The following is a 26,065-nucleotide window of genomic DNA, read 5'->3' as shown; positions in this document are numbered from 1 at the left end:
AGTCAGTGCTGCACCAGCAGGTTCTCACGATGAACGTGCATAGCACCGCCACCCCAATCGAAAATTCTGGGATCGTCGTTCACGACTTTCTTCCCTTTTTCTTTTCTTCTTTCAATCTTCCGGATTGCTTCGGAATAATCTCAACAAACGCTGGAATTGATTTGTGCATTCCATACCTGTGCCCAGCGCCGTGTTTGTATTGGCATACAATTATTCACAGGGGGTGGGCAAAAAAGAGAAATAGAGAAATCCTTGAAGGAAAATGATGATTTATTCGCTCGTGATCGGAATCATTGAATGATGGATGGATTCCGCAACGACGCCGGCGTTTGAGGGCTGTAATAAAACACGATCGCGCATATTATAACGGCGCGCAGCAAACCACAAAGAGATGGTGAGGCCGTGTGTGTATTATTATTATTATACAACTGTGTGATGCTGTCCTGATGATGTAACGAGTATAAATTTGCTTTGATCTCCCGCTGCTCCTGCTGCATGGGAGGTACTACTAATCCAAGCAGTCGCTCGACACATTTGCAAGCTCGCCGATATCCAATCAATCAAAAGTGAATTCAATCAAGTACAGCACACACGAATAGAATTGAACATTTTCGCGGGTGGTCTGATGATGCACGATAATGAGCACTTCTCATTATGTCTCGACGGTTAAGAGTTAGGAGGCGGCGGCGTGATGAGACAACATTGAAGGTCAACCGGGTCTCCCGGATGATGATGGGCGCCGCCCGCCGCCGTCGTTGGTTGTGGCTGGACGAAACGAACTCTGGCCGTAATGGTCCTCCGGTTCAAATTGAGTGATGTTGACGCTGTGCCAGATTTCAAAGCGGACGGACCACTTATTCGGTTGCTGCTGTTGTCTCTGCTGACTAGAGAGGCAGCGTCGCTGCACGTCCTCAAGAACTGCTCATCGATCCCGCTGGCCGAGCCACAAGGATCGATCCTGGATGAATCCTGCTGCTGGGACTTGCAGCTGCTGATGCTGGAAGTGCTGGAACAGCTTCCGCTGCGACTATTGCTGGCACTAGGACAAGGTGTATCTAAAGTGATGGCCATCTCATCCAGCAGCAATCCGTCGTCGTTTTCTTTTAATCCGATAATAGGAGAAGACGTTCCGCTCGTTGATTGCTGCCGGCCCATCAAAAGCGAATAACTCTTCTGGCTGTAAACTGCCGTTGCTGCTGGCGGGCTGCTGTCCGTCTCGTTCCAATCGACTTGATTACCAACAACTTGTGACGACGATTCGTCGTTATTAATAGTCGTGCGGCCGGCATTATTATTTCGAAAGGCGATACTAGAATACGGGTCGGTCGTCAGTCCACCATCAAACTGGTGTCCGGTTGTTGACGTTGTTGAGTGCTGCTGCTGGACGATGGATTTCACCATTTTAAACGGTCGCTGTTGCGCAGCAGACGCCGACTTTGTTGCTGCTGTCGAAATGGCGCTGCTGCTGCTGCTGGTGCGTGACGACGTGACGCCAGCACCAACAACTTCATCTTTAATGATAGGACTAATGCAATTATTAGTCGCCACTTTCTGATTTTCTAATAGTGCTGCCGGCAGTAGCAGCTGCTGCTGATGGGCGGCGGCTGTTGTTACAGTTTCTGGTTCCAACAATGGCTGGCCGATTATTGGCATGACATAATCAATTTCTAAAGAATCGAAACTCGTAGGATGTTGTTGTCGGTCGGTGATGATTTCGAGTTGATTAGGGACTGGAAAGGTCGTTGAAACAAGGCCGGCCTCCACCAGCTGGAAAACTTGTTCCAGTCGATCTCTCATCGAAACGACAGGAAGTTGAATCCATTCCTGAGGAGTCATATTTTTAAAAAAGATATGTATATTTTAAATAATTAGCGCACCATCTAATAATATTGAGTTGAGAATGGTTTGGTCCTACCGTGACATTGGCAAATGGACGAGTGTCTGCTGAGCGAGTACGGCCAGTCAATTTGGTGGAACAATTTGTCAGAAAGCGACCGACCATTTCGACCAATTGGAAATAATCGGCTCGCAAAAGTCCGTGGTCTTTCTCTAAAGAATTTAAGGCCATTTTCCACTTGGCTTCAACCAGTCTATATACACCAAATATAAATAACAAGAGTTAAAAACCGATATAATAGAAAAATAATAAAAGATAAATATAGACTTTTTGGCGTCGTCGGCAGCGGCCGTTCTGTCCCATTGCTTGCGCAACCTGGTCGAATCGGACGATGAGGTACGTGCGGGAGCACCGAGGGATCCGCGCATTTCGACTTGAACCATTCCCGTTCCGCCACCGCCACCACCAGTTGATTTGCTGTGCAAGAATTTGAGCAACTGCTGATGTAATCGATGGTTCTCCTGATCACGACGCCGAAGTGCGTGCAGCCACTGTGCAATGTCGAGGAACAAAACAAGCCGTACAAAGTGGGGGGAAAAACAAATTTAATTTTTAATTGAAAAAACACACAAGTACATATAGAAATCAGAGAAAAAAAGAAAAGAGATTTCTTTTCATTTATTCCCAGCAGCCGTTTGTTTTCTATTTGATTGATTGCTGCTGCTGCTGGAGTATAGTAGAAAATGGAAAATGGAAAAGAAAAAAGAGAAAACGGATATAACCTGATTCTCTTTGAGTTGGGACTCGTGAGCCAACTGGCGATGCTCTTCGCTCTTCTTTTTCAATAGCGTCTCGCTCAATTGAAGACGGACATTTGCCTGGCGCTCTTTCTCGTACGCTTCGGCGGCTTCACGCTCACGCTGAACGCCCAGCTCCTTCTCTTTGTCCAGCAGCCACTAAGAAGAAGAAGAAAATAAAATACAAGAGAAATGTGTTTTTTTTTGTTTTTTTATTGGTTGCGCGGTATTAATGGATATCTGCCACCCGTTTAGGGCTGCCATTTGGCGAGTAATTAAAGTGGAGATGAGAAATATTATATATAGCACGTCCAAGGTAAAGGAAAAAAACAAAAAAACAAACCTGTGAGCGTTGCAAGTCGTGAATCAGCTGCTGGGCGTGATCTTCCCGCTGGCGTTTGGAACGTTGCAGATCGCGAAGCAGGCCAATAAGGTCGTAAGAAGAGTTGATCAGATCGCTGATCACGTCCTCTGCTGGCTGATGGGCAATGGCGCCAACACCGCCGTAGTCTACCTGCTGCTGATAGCTGCTGCTGCTGGCCAAACCGGGCAAGCCCATCATCTCCAATTCCTATCGACGCACATGCACAGCAGATCGTCAAAAAGATCACAAACAACAAAACAGCCAAAAGGCCACCGGCCAGTCGAGTCAAGTCAAGAAGAAATGATGATTTGAGTGTGTTACAAAAGGGCCATATCAATCGCTGATGGGTTGGCTCAATTTATGTCCGCGTGATATTATTCATAGCCTCGGCCCCCTCACCTCCCGTCTGCCAGGGCGTCATTTTCTTGTGTCTAAAAATTGTTCAAAAGGGAAAATTTGCTCGCCGGGCGGTTATATTTCTCTCTATAGGCAATCAAAAGCTCTTCTAACGCGAGGGATCATTGCATTTCTTGATCAGATTTTCTCATTTCGTCATAACTTTCCGTCCTCTATTGAGAATACGAGACGAGAGAGAAAGCTCTCACATCATCTTTTGAGAAACGGGACAAAAATACTCAGAAATTGAGGGAATTTGAAGAATTCGTTATTTTTCTTTTTAGATAGAATAATAATGATAATAATAACGCAGCTGCCACCTGGCGCATGTTTTAATCGTGTTTCATCCGGGTACGGTGGAGAGGATATGTATTAGATAGGGCGGCCAGGCCTACATTATATAAATAGACCACAAAGAGCACACAGCAAAAGAGCTTCAAAATTGCAATCTAAAATGTTTTGAATAAATAATTATAGATTTTCTCTTGTTTTTCCCTATATACTATCAGCTCTAGCAGAAAAAGGGCTAGGCATATGTGGCCTGTGCCTGTTTTCCTTCTCTTATTATATTCCGTAGTCTCAAGATATGCTAAGAAGTAAAAGGAATGCCAGCCACGCAGCTGTATAATAATAATAACAAGGCCGCGTGAATCGGTTAACGAGCCTCTTTCATCCGGAACGTTGATTACACCTTGCAGCAGATAAAAGGTAACAACACACGCGGTGTACACGGCAGTTAGCGAGCGCCGACGAATCGTTAATAATCATCACCCGTCGCCAGGGAAACTCCGGGCCAGCAGCAGCAGCAGCAGCTCTACTTTTGCCATCGACTAATAACTTGGGAGAGAAAGAAAAAAAAACAAAAGGGAGAGAGAAGAACAACTATCTATAGTTTCTCTTTTGTGCTGTGCTGGGTTGCTAGCGCACACAAGTTCACGACATCGTTTCGTATAGATCGGCGAACAAAATTTCCCAGTCGCTTACAACTAATCACGTCAAACGAATAGGCGACTTTCCCAGTTATCCAGCGGGAACAGCACACTAGCTACTACTATAATATATAATAAGCCATGTCTCTTTTTAGCTATTTCCAACGTTTCACCGCAATGGCATCCACTTTTATTTCTGATCCAACTTTTTTTGGGGGTTTTTTCCCTTTTTCTTCTCAACCGGAAATGTTTGATGGATGGTCGAGAGCCGACCGCAAGCAGCAGAGCCGTGGAACGACGATTTCAACTATGTTGCGGTAATCTCTTGTGTTTTCTCTCTATAGCTATTTTTTCCTTTTTTCTTTCTTTTTGTTTTCTGTTTGCGGCTTTCTCTCTCAGCTTTGCAAGTTGTTCTGTTTTTCTTCGGTCGGAATCAAGAAAAACACGATTGCTCCGGAACGAATCCACCGCATACATTCGGTGGATGCTTCTTTTATTTTCCTAAACTATTTCAATCGGGCTGTGTGTAGTTGAACACACAAAAAAGGGACAACTTGATGTAATACATGTTATTTAATTTTTTGTTGTCTGATGTTTTATTTGATTCCGCCATCAGCAATAGCTTTTGGACGACATGTATAATAACTATCCGTGATGGGCGGGGTCTTTTTTTTTGGCTGGACGAGATGGGCTGTCTAATAAGTTTGTTGTGTACTAGTGTACGTCTGCACGACGCCCCCGATTGCGGACGGGCCCCTATTCATCTTTCGTCGCCGGCCTCAACCCAAACAGCCGTGATCCGCTGGATGTGCCCGGCCAGAGAGTACCGAGAAATTGCCAACGCGAGTCGAACAAGCGGCGGCCTAATTGATGCCGCTTGTTGATTGAAATATTCAGAGCCCTGCCCTCACCCCATCCATCCATCCATCTATCCATCCATCCGAAATGGTCATGACCTCGAAAATGTGCGTTGCCTGAGACATTTCTCTCTCCTCTTTTTCTTACAGTTGGGGTGTGAAATGGAGGAAGGAGAGGAAATCCATCACAGAATCCAGTCCACTCACACACGAATCCAATTTCAGACATGACCCCAATCGATCGGTTTACGGCCTTTTCTTTCTACTACATAGGCTAGGCCTCTCTCTCTTTTTTCCTTTTGAAATGTTTTAGACTAAAATAAAATAAAATAAAAATCAAATGTCTAGACTCATTTTACCTTGGATAGGCGAGTTACAATGGCACTCAAGTCGTCGTCCATCGATCCGGATGTTGACATGGCCGCTGGACGAATGGACAGTCTAAAAGGTTCCGATGTTTTCCTCAGATTCTTTTGGGTTGTGTGTGTTCGTGCGTGGGGGGGTTAAATCACGAAACAGACGGGAGAGTAGAGGGCGTTTCTCCTCTGCGAGATGCGGGAGCAAAGCACAGCAAAGTGGAGGAGAGACTCTGAGAGAAGAGCAAAGGGGGAAGTGGGGAGATTTGTTTGAGTTTGGGTTAGGAGCGCACACACAAGTCGGCGGTTAATAATAGCTGTGCACGCGCTCTCTCTCTGTCACTCGCCGTCGTGTCTCTCCCGTCCCGACGTCCCTTGTGTTTGTGTGTGTGTGTGAGCCAGAAAGAAGAAGAACAACCAAATAATAAAAATACTGATCCCGATCCTTATCCGATTTTAAACAGTGCAACACTACGCCCACTAGGAATTTTGGAATAACCTTTTTTTGTTATTTAAGAAGAAACAAGGTAATTAAACGAGAGCACATTCGGAAGTTGGTTCCGGTTCGACTGTTGTGGTTTTTCACCGAGTAAAATATAATCACCGAAAACCAAAAAAAAAGGGGCGAGAAACCTCATTGGGTTTTTTCTAGAAGGGACCGGATATCCACCACACGCCCCGCCATCTATCCACAGTTTTGCTCTCATTTCATTTCCCTCCCGACCGCCATTTCTAGTAGTAACGGGACTCGGTTGTTGACATTTCGACGACGACGTCTAATCGAATTTCATAATCCGTCACCCAAAAACTGGAAACAAGGAAAAACAACAACCGTGTCGTGGCCAAAAAAAGAAAGAAAGAAAAACAAGAATTATTAGATCCGTTGAACTGAAAATTCTACTCTTAAGGTTTCAGCAGTTGTTTTGTTGTTGGCCCTGCAGAGACGTTGTCGAGTAGTGACATCTAGCGGCGGCCGACTCAATCGCCGTGGCCCCCATCCAAACACCCGTTTGCCACCCCCCCGAGGGGAATTGATGGCGCGCGCGCATAGGCAGGAAGGAGGGAAGATGAGAGGGGGAGAGGTTCGATAAAATAGTCTGGGCATTAGACGACCCGTGTGTGTTGGCGCGGCTAGTGTGTAGAGTGTGAGTTGTGTGTGAGCCCAGCCAGCCAGCCAGCCAGCGTGTGTGTATATTCGTGAGAGAAAAAGTCTATAGAGTGGTGTGGTGCTGCTTTGTGTGTGTGTGTTTGTGACGAGGAAAATCTTCTGCCCATCAATTGAGTTGAACGAATTTTCTGGCCATTTCCAATCGACCAAACTGTTGGCAGCAAGTGCAGCCATTGGGTTCACCAGCCGACTCGATTGCAGACGTCATTCTTTAACGCCGTATCGCCATGTAAGTCACTTAATCGACCCGATTTCCAATCAGCTGTTACACACACACTCGTCTTACACTGTGCACAGAGTAGAGTAGAGGGGGAAAGAATCGAGTTGTGCAGTGGGGGACCAGCACCAGGGGTGACATACTGGGCCGTGTGTGTGTGTGTCTCAATGGCCGACCACCCCATCACTGCACACACACACGAAAAATAGAGCCGAAAAATTTCCGACTCTTCTTATTCTTTTGTTATCGCAACGAGGGGGAAACGTGAAGCACTTGTGTAAAGGAAAAAAAAGGAATTTCGTGTTTAATATCAATTCGATCATCGGCGTGAGATTAAATCGTGAGTTTTTAGATTTCTTCCTCCAACAAAAATCGACCTCGTTGTTTGTTTTGCAATTCGTGGAATTTATTTCCCTTCTGAGTAGCAGGCGTCCTTCTGGGTCTCTTGATTGTTGATTCGACCTTATTTTTATCCCGGAGCTGTTTTTCCCATTACAAAATTTGTCTATTTCTTTTTTCGCCATTAAAAATGTAGCGCCAGTCGAGTTGGGAAATGGATGGAAGCGTCTGCTGTTGGATTCATTAAAAAATCGAAAATTTTGTGAGCGCAGGGGATTGACTATAAACGACGTTGGAAACCAACAATTATCTCTCCTATCTTTCACACACACACACACGTTGGATGTTATCAATAATAAATTATGATTTTTCTTGGGCTGACCCCGTTTATTATTAGGCGTCTTATCTCTCTGCCATCGAATTTTATTTTAGCAGAACATGTCAATCCTCTGTGTCTCGGTTGTGTTGGTTCAATTGGTGTACTCATTTTTCTGTTCGTCTATAGCAAAAGCCCCTAATGTCGGTGGTGGCAGCCATCATGGGAGCGCTGCCAACTTGACACAAATACGACCAAGACAATTTCTGACCCCCACGACGACGTCGCTCTCAACTCTGCCACACAAACACACACGACAGAGAGGAGATAATACGACGCCATGATGATGGTGAACGAAATGAGGTAATCACACCATTCCCACACCGTCTTGTCTGTTGTTTATTTCTTTCCTATTCCGGTTTTATCCAACCAGCCGAGTCGAGTTGTCGACCAATCGCTCACCATTCAACTTGATTAGTCAAATGATGTCGACAACAAACGTACAGGAAATGTTGAAGAAAAATTCGTTTTTTTTTTTTTTACTACGACTTACTACTACGGCATTCGAAATGGCCACCTTTTACGGTCATGGAATGTTTGGGGGGAAAGATTACCATTGCATATATATAGGAGGCGGGTTTGATAACTTGATCGTTTCCCTCTTTATTTGGCGTCGTTCCGGGTACACACACAAATTGAGACGGAGGTAGTAGACGCACCAGGCCCAAATGTACATAGGAAGCAGCTGATACTCGAAGGTGTATTGATGTAACAATCGAATAAATGACTTTTTATCCCGTAGTAGAAAAACGATCGTGAACAAGGGCGGTGTCTCTTCGCAATCAACTTTTTCTCCTGTGACCTTCCCATTTTTAAGAGAGAAAAGTCCTCCTCCTCCGGGTAACGTGATCTCTCACAAGGCAAAAGAATATAACAAACTCATCCCGCAGGCGTAATGAGCATGATGAAAAATATCAAAAGAATAATAAAAAGAGACAAAAGAAAAACGCGAGTTGATTATCATCGGATTTTGGGTGGAGTTCAAATGTTACATGTACCTGTGTGGTGCTGCGTCGTCTCGAGTCGAATCGGGAGAAGGTTCGTGAGTAGAGCTGCAGCTCGGGGGGTAATTCCCATTCCTTAAATGGTTTGCCCCTCTAAAAAATCAAAATAAATGGACATATAAACGAGTTTATTACCGACACGTTGACATTTCCAAAAAAAGTTATTTAAAAACAACAAAAAAGATAAAATTAAAAAGTTGAATAACGGCTGGGAGGGATCACTGCCCAATTCTACGATTGTGAAAGTTTCATTTTCCTTTGCCCAACTGTTTCTTTTATTTGATTTCCCCCTACCAAAAAAAGTCGGGCTGATTGTAGTTGCCAGTACTTAATCACGTCATTTTCCTTTTTTCTCTTGCGGCCAAACGACTCCCCCAATTCTTTTCTCTTTACTGGAAACAAAACAGAAAAGAAACACAAAGTTTTCTGGACATTTTTTGTCGTTTTTATTAGTCGTCAACTTGATTTTGTCGTCGTGTTGATACTTGATGAAAGACGTGAACTAGAAATCAGAAAGACCGGATCGAACCGGCATAGAATCGATGAACTCAATCGTGAATTCATCATCTCTCTCCTTGATGGTCCGTCAGGAAATGTAATTTTATTATTTTTATGCTCTGACGTTGTCGGAGATGGAGGGAATAAGAAATCGGAATCAGGTTACAGTGGGGAGAGAGACCTGACGACACGCGTGGGCAACGGGAAACCGCGGGAATATGAAATCATCGTCCTTTTGGGCTTTTTTTTTTTTTTTTAATTATTGAGAGAAAGAGACGTGTGTTGGTCACGGACATCATCATCTTTTCCATTTTTAATTCCGTATTTTTTGTTTCGTGTTTTATATTAAGTAGCTACTTTTTTCTCGTGTGCACGATTTCGCTCGTTAGCAACGGCCATTCTCTCCCCCCAAACACGCACTTTAACACCGGGAAAAACATTCAATTTGTAATTTGCATCCGAGAGCTTCTCCGTTTTCATTCGTCTTGATTGCCGTCCGTTTCCAGTCGGACGTGTTTTCCTCTCCTGTTTGATGGAGGAAAAAAGAAACGAGGCCAGGTGAATGGAGAAAGAAAGAAGATGTATGTACGAGACGACGTAACTTTAACGTGAAATTACCTGAGCAACTCATCACTTATCATGTGAATTGTGCGCTCGCGCTCGCGTCCAACATCATCGGCCGTTCATTATTCAACCCCGGGAGCTCCTCGGCTCTGCGGGAAGTTTTTTCATCTTTTTTCTTTTTAAAAAAAAAATTCACTCCAAGTGATACAATCTCTTTCGATTATTATTCATTCATCTGCTGCTGTTGTACATGCAATTTTGGCCAGGCAATTTCAAAAAAAGAAGGCGGCCCGGGCTATTATTATTTTTAAATTTCTTTCTTCTCCTATTTTGTGGTCAATGACGCGCGAGAGCTCATCTTGAATTCAATGACATTTTGCGGGAGTTTGTGCAGAGATGGCCGACGAATCCAGCTCATGGCCGACGGCCGACCAAGGCTGAATAATATGCGACGGACTTGAGATTTTGTCCTGGGCGATGATTGAATGTTCAACACCTTTTCATTGGCGATTTTTTATTCTTCTTCTCTGTGTCACGTCACCGCCGAGAGTGGCGCGCGACAGTGACGTCCAGCTGCGCCCGTCTTCTTGTTTTGTGCGCAGCATTTTATTTTTCGGCTGTGGGCCAGGCCGCCGCCGCTCTATTGTGTCGGCACAATCCCGCCGTTGGGGTTCAAAGTATATCCTTTTTCATTATTATTATTATTATTATTAGAGAGAGATATATTTACATTTTGCTGGCCAGGAATGCCATCGGCTTTACAGTCGACTGGATTCGCCTTGTGGCCAGTGGTCGCTGAGACTGCAAACGGATCTGTTACACGCAACACACGATATAAATTGTAGACAAACAAATACTCCCAAGACTCTCTCTGTGTCGTTGGTTGGGCGACGTTCGATTGTCTCGGTACGACGTACGACGTGGTGAGCGATTGCCGAATAGACGGTAAACCACCCAGCGGGCCGTCCGTCGCCTATTGTCATCTATGGCCCAGCGCATTTGGACGAGTCTCTGAGACGCTGGCGAGTGTCTATTGTCAGCACCTGGCGACCCGAGACTATCCAGCAAGAGCCAGCAAGAAAAGGACATTTTTCTTTCTTCATCGGATTTCGACGATTTGTTGCCAGTCAACAGAAAGAAATATCAATCAATACCTTTTGAAAAGCGACTCTCTTTTAAAAACTCAGCTCAAACGTTTTTTATTCTATTTTTCCAGCTATTTTTTTTATATAGCCATCAATCGGATCATCTGCTCCATTGTGAGACGGTTCGGTAGCTGTTTTTTTTTCGATATTATTACACAACACCCATAGAGTTTATTTCCTGAGATGATTTTGTTCCTAGAAAAAAGAGAAAGGAGACTCTATTATTCCCCTAGATTCTTTTTTTGGCGTGGTAGAGTGTCGTATCAAAAGAATACAAGTAACGTGCGCCGTATACATTTACAGACGTTGGGCAACACGCTGGGCAACAGAAGAAGAAGAAGAAGGAAAAGCTAAAACTGTTGGATGGACATGCCCAGTCTATTACAACAGCTTCGAGTATCAATAAAAATTTGCTGTTTTTATATATTATTTTTTTTGTGTGTGTGTTGGACAGAGAGTGCCTGGCCAGTCTCTGTCCGTCTCTTTTTAAATTTGGCCGGCGGGGGGTCCTGGGGAAATTATTTTTCTATTTTTTTTTGTTTGCGGTTCGATTCTTTTTTTGTTGTTTCGGTAGTAATCGCTTTTTTTTTTGCCTTTGGAAACTTTTTCCACCTCGTTCATATTTCGTACTACCTGGACACTCTATCAACGACTGGCTAACGCGTGTCCCGACGGGCAATGTCCCAAAAAAGAGAGAAAGAAGTTGATGCAAGTGCTGGGGCGATGGGAGTAGTATAGGAGAGATCGATGGCGGACCTGGCTGTGCTTCCATTGTGTTGTTGTGCTTCAAATGATCACAATAAAAACCCCCACGCTTTTTTTTCTCCCCTACGATTCTTTTCTCTCGTCTATTTTTATCTCTCTGTACAATTCCCGAGTGAAAAAAAGAACCCGCGCAGCCTATAGAATCTTCTTAGATATCGATAAATTGTTGTCTATTGATCTTCCTCCCGTTTTTCTTCTTCTCTTCGTGATATTATTCTAATCAGTTGCGCGTTTCCTTCCCCCCCTGCCACACAATTTTTCCGACGAGCGGCGTGTCTGTTGTTCGTTTCATATGCAGATCTCATATCCCGCGGCTCACGCACACACACCAAGACCCAACCGCAGTTGGGTATGAATCTAGTGGCTTCCTCTTATACAATCTCTACTACTACGTGGTATGTATAAAAATGAAATGATGATGGCTGCTGCTGCTGCCGGGGAGGACGGACCATCTTTTCTTCATTCTTTTCGGTGAAATATTTTGAGAAGAAGATCAAACACAACAACAACAACAACACGACACACACAGAGTGTGTCTATGGCGTTAACTACAACACACAGAGAGAATTTGAGCGAGGGGAGGAGGGTATTACGGGACGCTTAAATTCCTCGCACACACACAACATCCGGGAGAGAGAAAAGGTTTTTCTTCTTCTTCTTCGGCTTCCCTTTTTTTGTGATTCTCGTCATCTTTTTTCTTCTTTGTAAAATATTTCGGGAATTATTTACGACCCTACTTAGCGCCCTCTTCTTTCTTTTTCCCTTTTTCCCCAGATTTTTAAAATGAAATAACGCAGAGCGTACAGTATAGAGTCGTGTGTTGATTCACGATGGGAGAGACTCTACAAAAGTTTCTCTTTTTTTGAATGTCGACGCGCTTTCTTTTATTAGGGCCACTGCTGCTGCTGCTGCTGGTGAAAACTCTTGTGCAAACAGAGAGAAAGAGACCAGCTGCTGCAGTACTACGTAGACAAGTGTGACCGTTTTCTTTCGTTTTAGTAAAAAGTTGTCACAAAATAATTCGCCGTGATGGTGTTTTGTTTTGGGGGGAGCATCCGACCCTGCGGCTATAGATCCAGAAGAAGAAGAACAAGTTATGGGCAACTGGATTGTTTTGGCTAGTCGAGCGTTTCAGCACGGCCGGCGTGATTTGAATAACTGATATCGTCTAAACACACACAACCGACCAAGAAAAACCTTGTCTCAGACTCAACGACTCGAGCTACTCTATACACTCTGAGGGGCCGAGGGGCTGACTGACTAAGTTGTGTGTGTAGTATACACCGTCGTCGGTATTACGGGTCGTGTTATCCAACCGTGCGTGAAACACGGTCGAAAATTCTCTCTTTTTTTTTCTCTTCACCCAAAAAAGAAGAGAATCTTTTTTATTATTTTATTTCTTTTTTATCTTTTTGATTTATTTGTCTTCTTTTTCTCTACTGAAAAAGACGCCGAGTCACATGAGGATGGAGAGATTTTTCAACAAAAAATCCAGTCCAGTCCGGTCCCGGTCTTTTAAAGGATTTAGAGACAAGGCAAATGGGATTACACACGCGGGGACAAACGCATCAAGAATTTTCTATGGCAGCCAGATTTTAATCGCCAAATTTATTTTTTTGATTTTTATTTTGTTAGGAGAGGGGGACTGTGTGTTTGCTACTAGCACCTGCTCCCTGCCGGATGCTCGTTTTTATATATTAGGGCCGGCTTGATGATCATCTCAATTACCAAGTGGTTACAAAAAGAGGGGTGGAAAAAACAACACTCTATACCCTCCTCCACTTTTTCTTTTGTCTGTTAACTGACTGACTGTGTGTGTGTGTTTGGTCGGTTTCCCTTTTGTTTTGTCTTTTTTTATTTTATCTGTGTGTGGAGAGTTTGGCTGCTTTATGGGCAGAGGATGGCCATTGGGGGTCACGTGCCACTGTCAATGGGGGGAAGGAAAGAGACTCTGAGCGACTGCTGAGACTGCACCTGGCCGTGGTACCAGCTGCTCGCAAGGGTACCTCACTCCTCTGTTGCCAAGACGAGAAATGACCTCGACCGTCAAGAGCATTCGCCAAAGACGTGCAATAGCCAAAAGGAATAAGAGATGAGCACCTTCCTCCTCAAGTTTGGTCGGGTGGGGGGATCCTATTGTGCCAAGAGAGAAAACTGCATGGCGTCGCCGTACGTCGTTCAAAAAGATTCCGCCCTTCTCCTTCTCCTTCTCTCCCTTTTTTTCTCGTTTGGGAGGACCCCCCCTCCTTCTTATTCTTGTGCTGGGCTGAACCCCCCCCCCCCCACTAGCCAAAGGGAAGGCGAAAGAGAGGCAGGCAGAAAGAGAAACTCGAGGCACTGCTGCGGTGGTGTTGTGTTGTGTTGTTGGGTAGGTACTCGAACAGAAAATCCCAGAGTCTATAACGGCCCCTTACAATCTACTTGGACAGTTTTCAGTCGACTGTCGTCTCGTTCACATTCACCGAATTTTGCGCCTGTGTGCGGTCGTTTGGTTGGATTATCATCATCTCCATCGCTCAGCCCAACATTTGTATTTTATTGCCCTCAGTGTTGTTGTTGTGTTGTCGTGTGCATTCGTTGCTGTTGCGGATGACGGTGGTGGCTGCCATCGACAAGAGTCCCACCAGTAAAGTGACGACCAAGATGCTCATTTGCATTTCTGGCTTTGTCGTCGGGTGAGTCCATACGCAACTTTATTCTCTGGTCAACGCACCAACTTGTTCATCTTTTTAAAACTTTTTTCTTCTTCTTCCTGGTTTGGGTCACTTTTTATTTTTTTGAAAAATCATCGTCGACGCATTAATGGACGCCCATCTCTGTCAATGTCCAGCCCAATGTCTCACCCACCAGTCGCTTCGTGACTACCCCGGCCAGGTGTGTGCTGGTCATAATTTTTTTGTCTTTTTCCTGGGCCAGCTCGATTGGGGGTCCAGCGAGGACGGACGGACGGACAGACACATTGGTTCAATCTATTATATAACCAAGGAATTTGTTTGATAGTTTTATAATCTTGGAGTTTAAACGACTCTATGGGAAAAAGTGAGTAGGATCAGAGAAAGGCCATAAATCTGACGAGATAGTCGGTTATTCTTCTGGCTTCTTACGGTTGGGAATGACGTTTTACGAGCCTGGGCAGACTCTTCCTCACGTTGGTACAATGGCCATCCCGTCGTCGTCGTCATCCTGAACGATTCGTTTCGTGTCATCTTGAACCGACAGATTTTCTTTTTCTTCTTCTTCTTCTTGGGTTTTTTGGTATCCGGCATTTTTCGGCTGATTCATCATCATTTCCATAACTTCTTTTTTAGCCTCCCCCCCCCCTTACTTTTCATTGCCTTTATCTCCTCCTGCTGGCCCGACTCACGCGGCGGGAGAGATTCCAGTTCCCGTGTGTATGTGCCCCATCGTCTTGTTCTCGCCTCCATTTTTCAAAACGGGACGATGACGTCAAACGGGAAATTCAATTGAATATGCTGATGATTACATCTGATTACGACGGCAGATGCTCTAGTCGCACATGTTCACGCTGTTTCTACCCCCACCTACTCGATTCTTATCGTCGAATTTCTAGCGAATCCACCGCGGGAAAAATTCTAAAATTTCTCAAAATTTTTCTGTTTGTTATACAGGACGGCCGAGATGGTGGTGAGCGGCGGTGATGGAAACTACGGCAACTCGTCATCCAACGGCCAGTGCCTTTTGCACGTCCGATCCCGTTTGCACCAGCAATCGGCCCAGCAGCTGCTGTCACCTCAACAACAACAAATGGCCATCAGCCACGGATCGACGACCAGCAACAGCAGCAGCAGCACCTCGGCTCTGATGAAGAAAAGTCTGCCCGTTCGAGGCCCAGGCGACGACGTCGTCAAACGGACCCGCTCCATGAATGTGTAAGTCTATCGCCATTTGTCTCTTTTTTATTTATAATGACGAAGGTGATTATAGACAATTCGCCCAATATTTCTGGGGCTCTCGTTTGTCTATTGAGTTCTCCATTTTCAAACATTTTGGGAATAAGGTTAGTCCCAAAAAAGGACGACCTTTTTTTATTATTTTCTTTATCTTCTTGGGAAAATGTCGCCCACATTCCGTTAGTTTCGGGTCGTCGTATATTTTCGTTATGGATCCAGTGCGCCTGAAGAGGAGACACACACGAGAGAGATGAGGGCGTTGTGTGCAAATAGGAGCCGTCGAATGCCAAGGCCCCCCCCCCCCCAACTTATTGTTTGGGTCTTTTTCTTTTCTTGTTATTTGTACCTTTCACTTTTTTCTTGGTTGTGTATATCGTCAGTGATGGAGGATATTCATTTGATATTTACATTTATTCTTCTTCTTCTTTTTCTTTCCCTTTTGATCATTTTCTTTTCTTCTTCTTCTGTTTGTTTGGGCTACACTCGGGGGAAGAAGCCAATTGACACAAGATGAAGTGAGCCAGCAGCAGCATCCGTACAGAGAAATGAAAGTGAGAGGGGAGTTTATTTTCTATTTGCTCTCTCACGCTCTTTTGCCAACCATTTTTCCATCCTAGTCAAAGAGGAGAGAGAAGGGGGGAGCCAGGTAAAAGTCGATGAATAAATAAACAGTGCGAAATGGTGTAGTAGTCGACTGGATTTTTGGCCGACTCTCGTGTGCGTAGAGAAAAGGGAATGTCTTTTTGATGCTGTCAGCTCGACGGAGCAAAAGATAAAAGAAGTAGAAAAATATAATCAGAATAATAAAAAGGGCGTTTGATCTGGAACGCGTGTTGGCCGCCCTTGCCATTTCCAGGCAGGGAAATCAGAGACCGACAACAGCACAAAAGACCCTGGCAACTATTTTTTTGATTTATTCCAGGAGCCCATCATCATATAAAAGAAACGACACACCTTCGACACACGTCACTTTTTTTATTTTATTTCAACATCCCAGGCGTCGACATCCCCAGTTGCATCACACATCTTTTCTTCTTCTTCTTCTTCTTCTATTCCATTTTTCTGACAATATAATGATATTGTAAAAATAGACGAGCTCCTGTCGATCATCACCTGGACGGGATACGCCCTCCCGGAGCGCCTTTATTTTTTCCTTTTAACATTTCTTTTAACAAGCAATCCACCACTCAAGTGCACCAAATCCATGGACCCCCCTTTTTTTTCCAAATCCGCTATGGGACTTAAAAATCTGAAATAATTCAGGGATATCCAGTTTTTTACTCCGGATTTACCTGTTTTTGCAGAATTTAAATATTCCCTGCCGTTCGGGAGATATTTAACGTTAAAGTTTGAGTTTATTCAAATTTTAACAATTTTGGGGGGTCTTTGGCATCGCTTTTTGGGTTAATGCTAACCTTAAAGAAAAAACTAATTGAACCAAAAGTTTGCTCGGCCATCCCTTAATACCAATCCAAAAGGAATTTACATTCCGAATTAGATTGGCCGAGTTATTCCCAATCTACTAAAGTGTAATTTTGACCAGTTTCCCACCCAGCCTAGTCGCCATTTTTTAGGACTCTACCTCGCGTTCCTAGCGGATGAAAGACGAAGCTACGCTTTCCTGGCCTTCACTTTAGACCGGGGGACATACTGTAGGCCTTTTAATATAGTCTAGTGGCCGGCAATATGAAGCCCGAGGTGTAGAGAACTCGTATGCTTCGTCTGTCATCCGCTAGGAACGCGAGGGAGAGTCCTAAAAAATGGCGACTAGGCTGGGTGGGAAACTGGTCAAAATTACACTTTAGTAGAATGGGAATAACTCGGCCAATCTAATTCGGAATGTAAATTCCTTTTGGATTGGTATTAAGGGATGGCCGAGCAAACTTTTGGTTCAATTAGTTTTTTCTTTAAGGTTAGCATTAACCCAAAAAGCGATGCCAAAGACCCCCCAAAATTGTTAAAATTTGAATAAACTCAAACTTTAACGTTAAATATCTCCCGAACGGCAGGGAATATTTAAATTCTGCAAAAACAGGTAAATCCGGAGTAAAAAACTGGATATCCCTGAATTATTTCAGATTTTTAAGTCCCATAGCGGATTTGGAAAAAAAAGGGGGGTCCATGGATTTGGTGCACTTGAGTGGTGGATTGCTTGTTAAAAAGAACAAAAAAGAGGGAAAATGGGGACCCACCTTTTCATCTTTTTCGACTCGACGAGTGCATTTACTAGTAAAAATAAAATAAAAAAGTCCCGTCCATTTGGTGAAATAACGGCGTCGACGACGCCCTGAAAGTCGATACATCCGGAAATCCCCCGGTCGTACCTACGTACCCGACTGCGCGCACATTACCGCCCCCCATTACCAACTCGAATCCATCAAAATGGCACAGAAATAACAACAACAACAACGGCCAAAGTCAATCCCGTTGGCGGCCCAAATGACTGCAAAGTGACGCAACAATCGTGACGCCACTTTTTGACTTTTTCCAACTGATTGGAAAAGCCTTGCGGAACTGATTTGTTTAAAACAAGTAACAAACCCCGAGTCTCTCTCTCTTTTGTTTGTCTGTGTCGCAACAACAACGCCCAGATGGCAACAACAACAACAACAACTCACGAATGCGTAAGAGTTGCTCTTGTCACGTTTGTTTCTCGATTGTTGCCGGAGAACAAATCCGCGGGGGGTTATCAAGGACACCTCAATCAATCGCCCCCAACCCACCCACCTACCCACCCCCGACTCTAAATGTTGTACGTAAAAGTTTTTGACGTCAGCGTCGAGACAGCGGGGAGGAGATATGAGCGATGGTTGGCTGATGAATGTCGGTTGGTGGTGCCAACGATTCACGGTCACGTACGTTACCTTCTCTCTCTCCTTTATTAGAGCCGTGGTTGCTGCTGCTGCCACTGCCACGTACACAAGTATACCCCCGGTGTCGTGTCGTGTTGGTGGTGTTGTTGTGAAAAAATAGACGCACACACGGGAGAGAGGACGCCGGGCAGGTGGATGGCCTTTTACCCCCCTCGGAGCAACGTCGCCATCTAACAAGCACCCGGCGCACGTCCGTTGCGGGACGTCGACTATGACCGTCACGCCAGCGCCTAGTTTTTTTCCATCTCCCCCCCCAAATAAAATAAAATGCAAAAATAAAATGGCCGCCCAGGAAATCCTCCCCCTTCTCTCTCTTACCTTACAACCTCCTTTTATTTATTTCCTAAAAACAAACCGGAAAATAAAATTTTTGACAGACGTGGGGGGGAACAGGAACCAAATGGTCCGGAACTCGTTTGGTTGTTGTTGTTGTTGTTTCTAACGGGTTCGTCGTCGTTGTCGTCGCATGGCTTCATTTGTATTTTTCCGTTGTATCCGACTAGACGCTGTTTAGCCCCAGCCAAACAGACACACAGACAGACAGGAGATGGGGTAGGAACTAGTAGTTAACTAGGGTGTGCCTAATAATATTATCACGGACGCGTTTGTTGTTGTTTCTTGTTTCTCTTGTGTGTGAGTGTGTCGGCCCAATTATATCTCAACTGCTGGGCTCAGCTGAAATCCATTTTCAATTTTCCACCCCAACCTAAGCGGCTGGAGGCGAAATGAAAGGGACACCACCACCGCCACCCCCAAGGATTATTAGGAGACGGAGGAGGTTATTAACATTTTTTCGTCTTAATTTGTTCAGCTGCTGCTGCTGTGGCCCGTTGTGCTTTTCCCTTGGCGGTTGTTTGGCAACTCCCTCACCCGTCACTTTGCCTTGCAATTCCTTGACATTTTTCCAGGGAGAAGTAGCCAATGAATTAATGATTATCTACGATTTAATTGAGGCTTGTGGCATTGCGCCAAATAAAGACTGGCCCGGCGAAAACAACAAAACCAATCAAAACTTTCCGTTTCTCTTTTTGGCAAACTGTTTTGTTTTGATTTAAACACGGCGATTCGTCAGGTTATTGATGTGTCCCATTCCGTCAGAGAAAAGAGAAATGGCGGCCATACCAATTCGTTTCAACCGGTTGACGACGACGCACGACAAAATGGAAAATCATCGTCTCCCTTTTTCGATTGACATTCGCCACAACAGCCACACAAAACAAACGACCGAGTTGCCTGGGTTTTTATGGCACAAGTTTCGTATTGTCCAGCTAAAACTGACACGGAACTTTTTCCACCCCCAACCGATTGCGTCATCGTCGTTGTCAAAGCGACAAAATTCCCTTTCATTTTGTTTGTTGTTTTATTTGCCTTCGATTGATTCAAATATTTGCATTGGTTTTTGATTATGACGCAGGTATGAGATGTCGCAGGACTTGCTGGACAAGCAAATTGAGCTGCTGGAGCGCAAATACGGCGGGCGGGGTCGAGCCAACAACGCGGCCCGCGTCATCCAGCGCTCCTTCCGCCATTACTCGATGCGGCGCAAATTCGCCACCATCACGGCCATGGCCAAGGCCGACCAGCGTCGACTCAGTCGGCGCCTTCACAACGAACTGGTCGAGTCGACCACCTGGTCCACGACCGTCGGCCTCGCCCCCCTGGACGGCAGCAGCGGACACCAGGGCGGCCCCAACAATTCGTCGTCGTCGTCTGAGGATTCGGTGGCCCGGGCCGAGTACGTCATCCGCACCAATTTCGCATCGCTGGTCCGCGAGCTGAACGAAGAAGGCGTCCGCAGTTCCACCCGTTCCGTCTCGTCGGCCCAGCGCCAACTGGTCCAGCAGATGAGGATGTCGCCGCAACATCACCACCACCAGCACTTTTATCATCACCACCACAATCACCACCTCAATCACCTGCAGCAGCAGACGGGCAGCAGCAGCAGCAGCGGCCATCATTACGCCTATCAGCATCAGCACTCGTTCGATTTGAGCCAGTACCACCACGCCCATTACCAGCAGGCGGCCACTTCGCCACCACCACCGACGCTGGCCAACGGCGTGGCCGTCGGCGGCCCCATTCCGCCGCTGAGTCATTCGCCTTACGGCAGTCATCACCACGTCGTCCACGCGTCTCAGGCCAACCACAACGGCGGTGGTGGCCAGGGCCAACCGCAACAGCAGCAGACGCCACTGGGCAACAATTCCCACGAATTCCGGCGTAGCGACAGCAAATCGTCGACGGGGCCGGGCAGCAGCGCCAGCAGCAAACGGGTCCCGCCCGAAGTGCCGAGGCGCACCAGTTCGGCCTTGTCCACCAAATCGCCGTCGGTCAATTCATCTCAAGGATCTTTGGGCTCGGCTGGACCGAACGCTGCCGGCCTGCTGGTCGAGTCCTCCTCCCATCCCAGGCAGCAGCAGCAGCAGCGATCGCAAACGCCCAACTTGCCCGGCTATTCGGGGGTGGCGGCGCTGATGGCGGTAGACCCGGCCGGCGAGAGACGGACGTCCAATTTATCGGCCGAGCACAGCACGAGCGAAGACTCGCTAGAAGGGGCCGGGTACAGCAACATTTTCTGGAGCGAAAGCGGCGGGACGGGCCACCAGAATCATCCCGTCACCTCCAGCTCATCGTCGGGTCACACGACGCATTCGTCGCCCGTGCCTTTCCCACCCGTCCTCCACGGCCAGTACGACCACCGGCTGACGGCCAACGGTGGACCCGTGGCTCAACTTCCTTCCGCCACCGCCACCGCTCCAGCTGGCCATTCCTCCTACCCCACGAATAGCAGTAGCGGAGGCCAGCCGACGACTCCTGCCCAGGCCAAAGTGCTGGAAAGCATCCGCAAGCGCCAGTACCGGGTGGGTTTGAATCTGTTCAACAAGAAGCCGGAACGGGGCGTGGCCTACCTGACGCAAAAGGGATTCCTGGAGGCCAGCCCGCGGGCGGTGGCCAAGTTCTTCATCTCGCGCAAAGGCGTCAGCAAGCAGATGATCGGCGAGTACCTGGGCAACCTGCAGAACGCCTTCAACATGGCGGCCCTGGACTTTTTCATCGAGGAACTGGACTTTGCCGCCCTGGACGTGGACGTGGCCCTGCGCCGCTTCCAGACCTACTTCCGCATGCCCGGCGAAGCCCAGAAAATCGAGCGGCTCATGGAAGTCTTTGGCCAGCGCTACTGCCAGTGCAACCCGCAAGTCGTGGCCCGTCTCCGCAATCCCGACACGGTTTTCATTCTCGCCTTTGCCGTCATCATGCTCAACACGGACCTCCACACGCCCAGCATCAAAGGTATTACATCATCAATCTGTCCGTTTCTCTACTGGCCGGGCCGGTTTTATTTAACTTATTTTCTACTTTTTATTTTTTAACTTTTGCCCAGCTGATAAGCGGATGAAGTTGGAGGATTTCATCAAGAACCTGCGGGGGATCGATGAAGGTGCCAACGTGGATCAGGAAATTCTCGTGGGCATTTACGAACGAGTCAAGGCGGCCGAGTTCAAGCCGGGCGCCGATCACGTGACTCAGGTGCTCAAAGTCCAGCAGAGCATCGTGGGCAAGAAGCCCAACCTGGTGCTGCCCCACCGACGGCTCGTCTGCTATTGTCGCCTCTACGAAGTGGCCGACGCCGGGCGACGGGAAAGGGCCGGCCTCCACCAGCGCGAAGTCTTCCTCTTCAACGACATTCTCGTCGTCACCAAAATCTTCAGCAAGAAGAAAAATGGCGTCACTTATTCGTTCCGACAGAGTTTCCAGCTGGCCGGCCTCAACGTGTCCTACTTTGAGTCGCATCGTGAGTTGTTGTTGTTCAATTGTTGTTTCTTATCTAAGGGGGGGGGGGAAGAAATTTGAATGGTGGGTTTGTTGAATTTGTTGTTGGATTATGAATTCAGTCAGCCGGCCAGTCCGGCCAGCGTCTGGTTATGGAAACTGGGTTTTCGACATTCCCATTGCGTGCGGTTTTTAGTTTGGGTCAATTTATTTATTTTATTTTTTCCTTGTTGTTCTCAATTGTTGTTGCATCAGATTATCCGTTCGGGATCCGGTTGTCGCAGCGGGTGGACGGGCGGACGCTCATCATGTTCAACGCCCGCAACGACCACGACCGCGCCAAATTTTGCGAGGACCTGCGCGAGGCCATTCTCGAAATGGACGAGATGGAGAATTTGAGGATTGAGGGAGAGCTGGACAAGCAGAGGACGGCGGCCAGGATCAGCCGGGCGCCCACCACGCCGACTTCCATCCAACCCCCTCCTGGGATGGGCAACGGCGCCTCGTCGTCGAATCTTTTGGCTTCCGGAAGGGACAACCGCGACAGCGGAGTGGCCGACATGGACCACAACGGATCGGTGACGACCCTGGAGGAAACGTCATCGTCGACGACGCCGCTCTCACGCCGGACCAGCAACAGCAGCGTCCAGCAGCGCTCGGTGGTGATACGCGAGACTGGCGGTGGCCTGACGGAGGCGACCCTGAAGCGGACGACGTTGAGCAATTCTTTGCTGGACATTCACGATCCGGTGGAGCGGTACCAGCGGCGCGGCAGCGTCGGTTCCCTGGACTCTGGCATGTCCATTTCGTTCCAGTCGTCGACGACCAACAGCACCATGAGCCGCGACTCGTCGCCAAAGAATCTCCAGCCCCACCACCACCAGCAGCCGGCCATGGCCGCCGCCGGCAAAGTCCCTCGAGGACTCCAGCACCAGTCGTCGTTCCTGGGCAACATTTTCCACAAGGCTCGCGAGCGCAAAAACTCTCGCGGCTCCTCGTCCGACAACAACTGCGCCACCACCGCGGCCACGGCCGTCAACGTCAACGTCACGGTCGTGGCCGGAACGCCGGGCAAGCAGCCAGCAGCAGCAGCAGCAGCAACGGCAGCGGCCGGCTCCTATCCAACGCCTCACTGCACCGATGTCTGAAATATGTTTCATTTCTGAATGGAACGGAAAAACCGTCCGCCGCCCAACAAATTGTGTCGTTTTTTTCTTTTTTGTTTGTTGTCCTCCTCCCATCTCATCGTCTCATCGTTTCTCTTATTTTTTATCAGCCAATCCAATATTTTCTTTTCTTCTTTTTATATTATCTATTATGGATTAGAGAATTATCCCTCTCTCCCTTTCATGTCGCCAACAAACTAAAGGAATTCTTCTCGTCTCTTTTCTGTATCTGTTTTCTGTTCCACCACCACCACCAACTACTACTACCCGTGTCGCACCGAATTCCTCCCCCCCCCCCCCTCCGAACAACAACCGACATCCAGCAGCGGCTTCTTCTTCTTCTGGCGCATCCGGAAAAGGAAAGAAAAAAGAAAAATTCCGTCTGTTTTTGTTGTTGCGTCGGTCTAGTCACACAACACGGGAGGGGGGCAGAGGGAGAGAAACTCTGTGGAAAAATCAAATGTTTCAAACCAAAAGATGTTTTTATGGAAAACACACGCAGATACAAAATCTCCCCCCTCTCTCCCACCCAAACCTGATGGAAAAAATGTTTTTAGAAAAAAAAGAAAAAATTTTTTGGAGAAAAAAAGAGAAAAGAAAAAATTTAATTTTTTGGGGGTTTTTTCTTTTCTCCTCCGTTTCGAGAACCGTCTAGTCGCGTCTCCCGACATCGCTCGATTGCATGATTACATAACCAGATTTCAGACTATACATCTAGTGATTAACCCAACCTATTAATTCAGATTACAATATATATATATATGTAAAAATATGAAAACAACCCATTCGCATAAGCAAATAACAAACAAAAAAAAACCTACAAAAAAATTAAAAAATTGAACGAATACCAGCAAAAGATGCATTTCTTGAGGGGGGAAATTTAAATATATTTTTTTTTTCTCTTTCCTTCTCATTTTCAAAAAAACGAAATATTTGTTAGGAAAAAGAAAAAAATGATGAAAAATGACGCGTGAGCCATTTTCTCTATACATATAAATATGATAATGATGTACTAGTACTATAAACTATTCGTGTGTCCATTCTTCTTTTTCTATCTTTCCCCTCTATATTTCTAATCGTGTACATTTTGTTTTCCCCTTTTTTTGGCGAGGGGGCGAATGGAGGAAATGAAATGTCTATTCTTTCTTTCTTTTTAAAAAACAAAAAAATTTCGTGTGTATTCTTGTTCATCTTTTCTTTTTTCCCCTTTGGGGGGTTGCATTGTCACTTTCTCTTTCCCATGCCCATTGGTAAAATCGTAGACGCGTGAGCTGACGATTCCCCCAATCCCTTTTTTTCTCTCAACTCGCCCTATTATTCGTGCGTGTGTTTTTGTGTGTGTGACCGCTGCTAATCTATACATACAATGAGGTACAACAACAACAACAAATAACTGTTTACTACGAACTAACTACATTATAGCTTCACCGTGCAAATGCTGCCAGTCTCTCTCTCTCTTTCTCCATGTGTGTGTGTATACAACGTCATTTTCAGATTCTTTTCTTTTTCTGGCTACTTTCTATAGACGCGTGGAGAAAGAGAGAGAGTCGTTGAACTTTTCAGCATCTTATTCTGCTCCTTTTTGTACATCACCAAATTTATATTTCATTTTTTTTTTACGTCGTGTGTGTACCCGGAACGCCGCTCGTGTGTCGCCTGTCGTGTGTGTGGTTTATTTAGTCTCTTTTTGTACAATTTTTCTTTTCTTTTCTTGGCTGGTGACAACTTTTTGTGTGTCGTCTTTAGCCATTCGAATGTATTTTTCTCGTCTCTCTCCCTGCCCAGTTGTCGATTTGTTTTATATGCGTCACCTTATTTCTCTCCCTCATCTCTCCTTATTTTTATTTTGTACCTTATTATGTGGTCGAGTTCGATTAATATATACATACATATATTTATTGCGTGCGTTTCTGTACACTTGCGCCGAATTGACAGCCGGCGGAGGCGAAAGAAGAAGAAGGAAAAGAAAGAAAACAAAACTTTTACCTCATTCGCTTCTGCCATTTATTTTTTTATTTCCACGGTAAAAATAAAAAAAGAGAAAAAACAATACAAAATAGATATTCGTAATATAACGTGCCGGCGCTTATATTTTCTTTTCCTTTTTTCCTTTTGATATTATCGACGTGACCATTACGGCCCAACGGGACTGTCACGTCGGGACCGAAACGAGCGGCGCATTCAACCGCCCGGTTTTTTGGTCTATTGTCTTTCTCTTTTTCTATTTATTATTATTATTATTATTATTATTATGAACACTGCTGCCGGCTGAATAGATATAGTATCTACTTGTTTTTTTTATTATTAGAATAGACGGTAGACTTTATTGTGATTCTTATCCAAGGTGGACGGAGGCTATTGAATCGCCAAATTAAATTTTATAAATAAAACAGCGCAATTCCCGTTAATCAAATAATTTTCGGTCAAAAACAAAAGAATTGGCGATGGCGTGCGATGGTTCGAGAGTTGCAAATGGGGGGCGTAGTCTCTACCGTCATGGGTCTCTCTAATAGATACCACACACCGGAAAAGGTGAATGAAAAATTGTCGGTGCATCGGAGAAAATAAAAATCACCGGATTAAATCGACACACACACAAGCGAGTCACGTCGTGTGTCAACTGAAGCAACGGGATTTTTCCCCCCACCGGATCCCCTTGCTGCCAACCGGCTGATTACACATCCGCCCTGCCCGGGCCAATGTCATGTCCTACTTCTCCTATATCTCGTGTC

The 26,065-nt window shown here is 46.0% G+C and overlaps 2 protein-coding genes across 5 annotated transcripts; one reads left to right on the top strand and one right to left on the bottom strand.

Annotated features, from left to right (window-relative positions):
• Positions 1 to 664: 664 nt before the first annotated feature.
• LOC124340940 lies at positions 665 to 6,373 on the bottom strand. Its single transcript, XM_046793778.1, has 6 exons — positions 5,540 to 6,373; positions 2,978 to 3,205; positions 2,620 to 2,793; positions 2,165 to 2,388; positions 1,916 to 2,090; positions 665 to 1,824 (listed from the first exon to the last, which is right to left on the bottom strand). The coding sequence occupies exons 1-6, from the start codon at positions 5,597 to 5,599 to the stop codon at positions 667 to 669; spliced, it is 2,019 nt and encodes a 672-aa protein (XP_046649734.1). The 5' UTR covers positions 5,600 to 6,373; the 3' UTR covers positions 665 to 666.
• Positions 6,374 to 6,386: 13 nt separating this feature from the next.
• Positions 6,387 to 25,231, top strand: LOC124340815 (IQ motif and SEC7 domain-containing protein 1-like). Of its 4 annotated transcripts, none has more exons than XM_046793509.1 (6): positions 6,387 to 6,933; positions 7,766 to 7,939; positions 15,242 to 15,502; positions 19,811 to 21,687; positions 21,779 to 22,189; positions 22,423 to 25,231. In XM_046793509.1, exons 2-6 carry the CDS (start codon positions 7,917 to 7,919, stop codon positions 23,313 to 23,315), a joined length of 3,465 nt encoding a protein of 1,154 aa, XP_046649465.1. In that variant the 5' UTR covers positions 6,387 to 6,933; positions 7,766 to 7,916; the 3' UTR covers positions 23,316 to 25,231. The 4 variants fall into 4 exon arrangements, with proteins under 4 accessions (XP_046649465.1, XP_046649467.1, XP_046649466.1 ...); XM_046793510.1 differs by lacking the exon at positions 6,387 to 6,933 and adding an exon at positions 7,013 to 7,261; XM_046793511.1 differs by lacking the exon at positions 7,766 to 7,939.
• The last annotated feature ends 834 nt before the right edge of the window (positions 25,232 to 26,065 follow it).

Source organism: Daphnia pulicaria, chromosome 5, assembly GCF_021234035.1.
Source record: "Daphnia pulicaria isolate SC F1-1A chromosome 5, SC_F0-13Bv2, whole genome shotgun sequence".
NCBI lineage: Eukaryota > Metazoa > Arthropoda > Branchiopoda > Diplostraca > Daphniidae > Daphnia > Daphnia pulicaria.
This window is presented reverse-complemented; position numbering and strand designations above follow the sequence as displayed.